At 45.6% G+C, this 5,801-nt stretch overlaps 1 protein-coding gene across 1 annotated transcript in view; it reads left to right on the top strand.

Moving 5' to 3' along the window:
* Positions 1–4,476: 4,476 nt before the first annotated feature.
* The window catches only part of T265_02455 (hypothetical protein), a gene marked incomplete at both ends in the record, with an annotated part of 8,377 nt that continues 7,052 nt past the window's right edge, over positions 4,477–5,801 (top strand). Inside the window, 2 exons of the mRNA XM_009166704.1 lie at positions 4,477–4,518; positions 4,562–4,893. Of these exons, the coding sequence (XP_009164968.1) occupies positions 4,501–4,518; positions 4,562–4,893 (350 nt within the window). The remainder of the gene's footprint in view (positions 4,519–4,561; positions 4,894–5,801) is intronic.

Here is a 5,801-nt window from a genome sequence, read left to right as displayed (position 1 = left end):
GTTAGAGCCTACACAGTAGCAACCGAGATGCCAAGGTTTGCTTCCCATCAGGGATTGTGCTTCTCAGCCACAGGACCATCTCCGGCATCGTCATCCCCGACGGGAATAGACCAATTGTAATCCATCATGGACAGGGTCATGCAGGTGATAATAGGCACCGAGTGAGACATGTCCCAGTAACTAAGGTATAGACATAATGACCGTAAGACCGGGGTCCGAACCGAACGGTGGTCTCTCGATCGCCCCTGTTTATGATGTGGCTCTCTAACAGTATCCCAGCCCGCATTCCTCGCTCAAAATGACTGAAGCAAACGTCTAAAGAGTGTTGGAGCTAGGTTGTTGTTATTATTCCACCATTTTGAAAATTGGTCCTTGACCATGCACACGAAAAAGTATGCTTGGTAAAGCGTGAAATGAAAATCTTACATCCTTATGTAAAACATTAGGGGCAGGTTACCTGTAACTTGGAAGAACACGGAGTGAACAGGTCTACGTAATATGTCCAGACAAGGCGGCACCAACAGAATTGGCCTAACGTCCTGTAGTAAAGACGGATGCACAACCGCCTCCAGCTCTTTGAACTATATCCGAACCGTTCACGGAAAAATGGATTGATTATCACTAAGTGAAATGTACCTCACGAAACAGGAGCTGCAGCCAAATGGCGCATCAGCTGGCTCGCAAACAATGTGGTTTCTTTCAGTTCACGTGAGCCCCTAAGTAAGTGGGCAAGAGAACGGTACAGAGACAACTGTCCACCCATTGTTCTCATCAACGGTATGACATCAGTGTTCAACACTAATGCTTTGCTGCCGTAAAATTTTTACTGGTATCCAGTTAAGCGGGTAAGCCTGTGACCAAGAGTCGAGAGCACATACATGACCACACCAGAATAGGCCCAGTAACCGTATTCGGATATTGGATTCGAGTTTCAGAAGTTCAGCAAACTTATTTGAATTAAGTACCAATAAGATATGAAGGAGCTAGTTATCGGCCATCCCCCGGACGGGTCCGAGCATTGACGGTTGCGGCAAAAAGCGCGCGGATGACACTTAGATTGAACACCTTGAGATGAGACTTTGGCCGTTTTGTGTACTTCTGATGAAACTGAAAATATGGATGTAACGACATTACGCTACAGAATAACAATATTTATACCGTGACATTTACCACAAATGAGAAACCTTTCCGCCTCGTTATAACCACGCATTCTGTACATGTGGTCCACCATCCGTTTGACTTCACGGGGATCTCGGGATTGCCCAGATAACTGCATTGTATGTCACCCACATTGGTCTTTCGGGAGACATATCCACGCCAAAAGTTTCAACCGAGCTAGCAACGCCACGTTTCCACAATTCAGCCAATATGTCCCAGTACCCTTCATGAGACTGAAGGAATTTTGCGCTGAGAATTTAATTCACTAGCTTTACTTGTATTTATGTCATTTTTTCAGCTTATTTCGCGTTCGGAACATCCCAAGCTAGCGTTCCGGGCATAACAACCATCGAAGATGCACAGCGAGTATTAACGCCTTAAACCATGTCAAAAACGCATGTACGGCGCCTCGTATATAAATCGTGTAGTATGAACTCTCTGGAATTTCTGATGTCTTTTGGATGCGCCTTTGGTATCCGGATACTTGATCATGATTGGCTTTTGAGTCTGGCGTTTCGGCCAATCAGAGCCCGCCTTGATGCTGGGCCAACAAGTGGCCCGTTACTTTGGCCAGTCCCATGCGGGAGAGGATGCTTTGCGATAGCAATTGCTAGCAGTTGTGATCACGTCAGCATATGTAGTATACGGTGTCTGTCAGTTTGTTTGATTTATATGTAAGTATTGGTGATGTACAACCTTGCTTACTGGGCTTTCGCTCATGAGATTTGTTTCTGTTTTCCATCCACGGGAGTTGTCGTGAACACCTTCCTTCGGAGAATCACTGTCCCCTGGTGCTTTCATAGCATGCATATTACACATCTATCCATAAGTCCCGCTTGCGTGGTGCCGTAGGTTCCAAATTACGTGAGGTTTATAAGTAAACAAAAAGTGAAGTCAGATGGAAGATATGCGTCGAACCCCCCGATTTCACCACTTCGCCCTAGACAGAGCAACGCACCACACGCTCACCAGCTTAACGCACCACACCACTAGAACCGGCCGGTTACGTAGGCCATGATACTCCGGGGACGGTGTTCTTCAAAATAGAGACCAGTATAGTATACCGTGTCTGTCAGTTTGATTGATTTATATGAGTATTGGTGATGTACAACCTTGCTTACTGGGCTTTGGCTCATGAGCTTTGTTTCTGTTTTCCATCCACGGGAATTGTCGTGAACACCTGCCTTCGGAGAATCACTGTCCCCTGGTGCTTTCATAGCATGCATATTACACATCTATCCATAAGTCCCGCTTGCGTGGTGCCGTAGGTTCCAAATTACGTGAGGTTTATAAGTAAACAAAAAGTGAAGTCAGATGGAAGATATGCGTCGAACCCCCCGATTTCACCACTTCGCGATTGGCGGGCATCAACTATGAAGGGACCACGTTATGTATTCTAAGCAAAAATTTCAAAGCCGCGAGAAAGTTATGCGTTTTGCATGTATCAAACTTTGTTTGGAAGTTTGGCTACTGGCGAATAATGCGGATTTTTTTAACTTTTCATAGTCTTTGAGGGATCCTGATTATCTACAAGCCAATGGCCTGGAATTCCGGAACTACACCCGTTTCAGACTCATTGCATAGATGTGGAAGGATCCGGTCAGTCGTCAAGGCGCGAAGTTACTAAGCGGATAGTACTTTGTTCCAACCAAACCTCGGCATCTTGATTGCTCCTGTCCAGGGTCGTGAAACTTGACACTAACTCTACCCTCTTGTTTCCTTCAGCTGGCATGGCGGCTAGGCCGCGATGGGTGTTAAAGCCGAACATCTGTATATTTGTGTTTGTTACATATAGATCTGTATATTTGTTACTTATTTACCCTTGACCATAACACCGGGAAGTGTCCGGCCTCACTCGTGCACATAACGTATACGCATTCTCTATAGAGGAGAATGTTGGTACCTCAGATAACGTAGATGGTAGTTGGTTTTTCACGCAGAGCTGGGTCGTTTGATTGCAAATGTTTCATAACCAATCGAGGCGACATCTTCAGTGCGTTGTTAGGGGCGTAGTGGTGCATAGCGAATGGTTGATGGTTGTCGGTGCTGTCATTCTTAGCCAACGGTCTGGGGCTCACCAGGTCCCTTCGCACATTTTGCGCTATAAGTGTCAGTTCTCCTCACTGATCCATCTTAGCCCCTAATGCCTAAGAGATCGAAGCTCTCCCGGGGCGTCCGCTCCCAGATTTCGAGTAAGCAGGCGACATAGCTATTCTCGGATCTGCTTCCGTGGTAATGCGAACAATATCAAATAATCTAGATAATTCTGCCCCGCGGTTTGGCATGCAATTCACACCTGAAGAGTGTAAAGTACTGCTGCAAAAGTGAGTAGGCTTGAACCCTAGCCTCATGTTTGTGGATGAACCGATTGAGGTAGTAAACAAATTTGTTCACCTGGACAGCTCTATCAGTCCTGGTGGCCTCGCGAAAGTTGCTACTTTTATCCGGATTGGGAAGGCGAGAGCAGCTTTTGTGGACGTGCGTTACCTGTTGCGTAGGCGTGACATCAGCTTATCCGTCAAGGGTCGAGTTTACAATGCTGCGGTCCGCTCCATATTGTCATACGCGTCAGAAACCTGGTCGCTGCGCGCCGAGGAAGTCAAAAGTCTTTCAGTGTTTGACCATCGATGTCTGCGGAGCATTGCGCGAGTCTGATGGGAACACCGGATAAGCAGTGCCGAAGTAAGTCGAATGGTATTCAGAAGAAATATCTCACCATCGATAGATGAACTGATCACACTGCATAAGTCGAGCTGGCTTGGTCACGTGCTACGTATGCCAGTCGACCGACTTCCTCGAAGGGCTCTTTTTGTACAACCACGTGAAGGGTGGAAGAGAGCCAGAGGCGGTCAAACGATGACTTGGCGGCGAAGTATAAAAGCAATTACCAGCATACTCAGCTGCGCTGGTCATTGCCGTCTTCTTGGATGGGGACCCTGAGACGGGCCATATCAATAGTTAGATACATTGTCAGACATGGCCCAGTCACGCCCTCAATGGCGCTCATGTGCCTTCCCAATCCCCCCACTTACCAGTGCTGTATTTACGCATTAGTTTATCGGCCCCCGCCTCCAATGCGCAGCTACCTACCCAACCTTCTCAGGTCATCGGTGAACGAATCTGTGGCAGCTACAACCGCTGTGTGACAAGTACGCGGTTCTTACAGCTGACAATAATAATAATAATAATAATAATAATAATAATAATAATAATAATAATAATAATAATAATAATAATAATAATAATAATAATAATAATAATAATAATAATAATAATAATAATAATAATAATAATAATATGTTTCTGTCCATTTCAGCAACAAACTGACTCAGCAACTGAATAATGTCCGGGGATGCCAAGGTTCGCTTATTTTCCCACAGTTTCAGCCACACCATATCGGTAGATCATAATGTGCAAAGCAGCTGTTGCTTGGAGTCCGAACCAACCGTTGTCTGTTGAAACTGTGGAGGTTTCTCCTCCCAAAGCTGGCGAAGTTCGCATAAAAATATATTCCACTGGAGTATGTCATACGGATGCATACACCCTCGGTGGTCTTGATCCAGAGGGCATATTTCCGGTTATTTTGGGACATGAGGGAGCTGGTGTTGTTGAGAGTGTTGGTCCTGATGTTACCTCTGTCATCCCAGGAGATCATGTGATTCCACTTTACATACCGCAGTGTGACACATGCAAGTTTTGTCTGAGTGGGAAAACAAATTTGTGTTCGAAGATAAGGTGAGGCTTATTTCAGATTTATCCCGTTTGACAACAATAGAACTACACAAGGCCGTGGCCTCATGCCTGACGGAACTGTTCGCTTCAAGTGCAATGGAAAGGATGTATTCCACTTCATGGGTTGTAGTACTTTTAGTGAATATACCGTTGTGGCTGAAATATCTATTGCGAAAATTGATTCGCAGGCCCCGTTGGATCGTATTGGTTTGTTGGGATGTGGTATCAGCACAGGATACGGTGCTGCACTGAACACAGCAGGTGCTGTCCTTTCTTTTCTATGGACTGATTTTGGAACAATTTAGGTGTTGAACCAGGGAGTATCTGTGCCGTCTGGGGTCTTGGGGCTGTTGGACTTGCGGTCATCATGGGATGTATGCACGCAGGTGCCAGGAAAATTATTGGGATTGATACCAATGAGAACAAATTCCCTCTGGCTCTTTCGTTTGGCGCCACGGATTGTCTCAATCCAACCAAATTCCCAAGACCGATCCAAGAGGTTTTATTCACTATTACGTGTTTGTTCTCATTCGCACTTTTTATTGCATTGTGAAATTTAAAATGAATGACTAGCTTTTCGGGAATGTTATGCAGCGCAAACCGATTCTTTTATGTCAAGTCAGATTTAAATCAATCGGGGTCTCCACCATGCTCTGGTTTACACGGATTCCCCTCCAATCTCACTTTTGACCGTTTAAATGGTGTACTATCCACCTCCCATGCGTAATGGCATCAGCCATCATACCATCATTTGGCATGCGCCTTGCACCTTCAAAGTGCAAAGTCCTGCTTCAGAACGTGCCATCTGCGAACATATCCCTTACAATTCAAGGAGAACCACTGAACATTGTGGAAAACTTCACGTACCTCGGTAGTTGTATTAGCTCTGACGGAAGTGTGTCTGATGAAGT

The sequence above is a fragment of the Opisthorchis viverrini genome (assembly GCF_000715545.1).
Source record: "Opisthorchis viverrini unplaced genomic scaffold opera_v5_30, whole genome shotgun sequence".
NCBI classification, from domain to species: domain Eukaryota; kingdom Metazoa; phylum Platyhelminthes; class Trematoda; order Opisthorchiida; family Opisthorchiidae; genus Opisthorchis; species Opisthorchis viverrini.
This window is presented reverse-complemented; position numbering and strand designations above follow the sequence as displayed.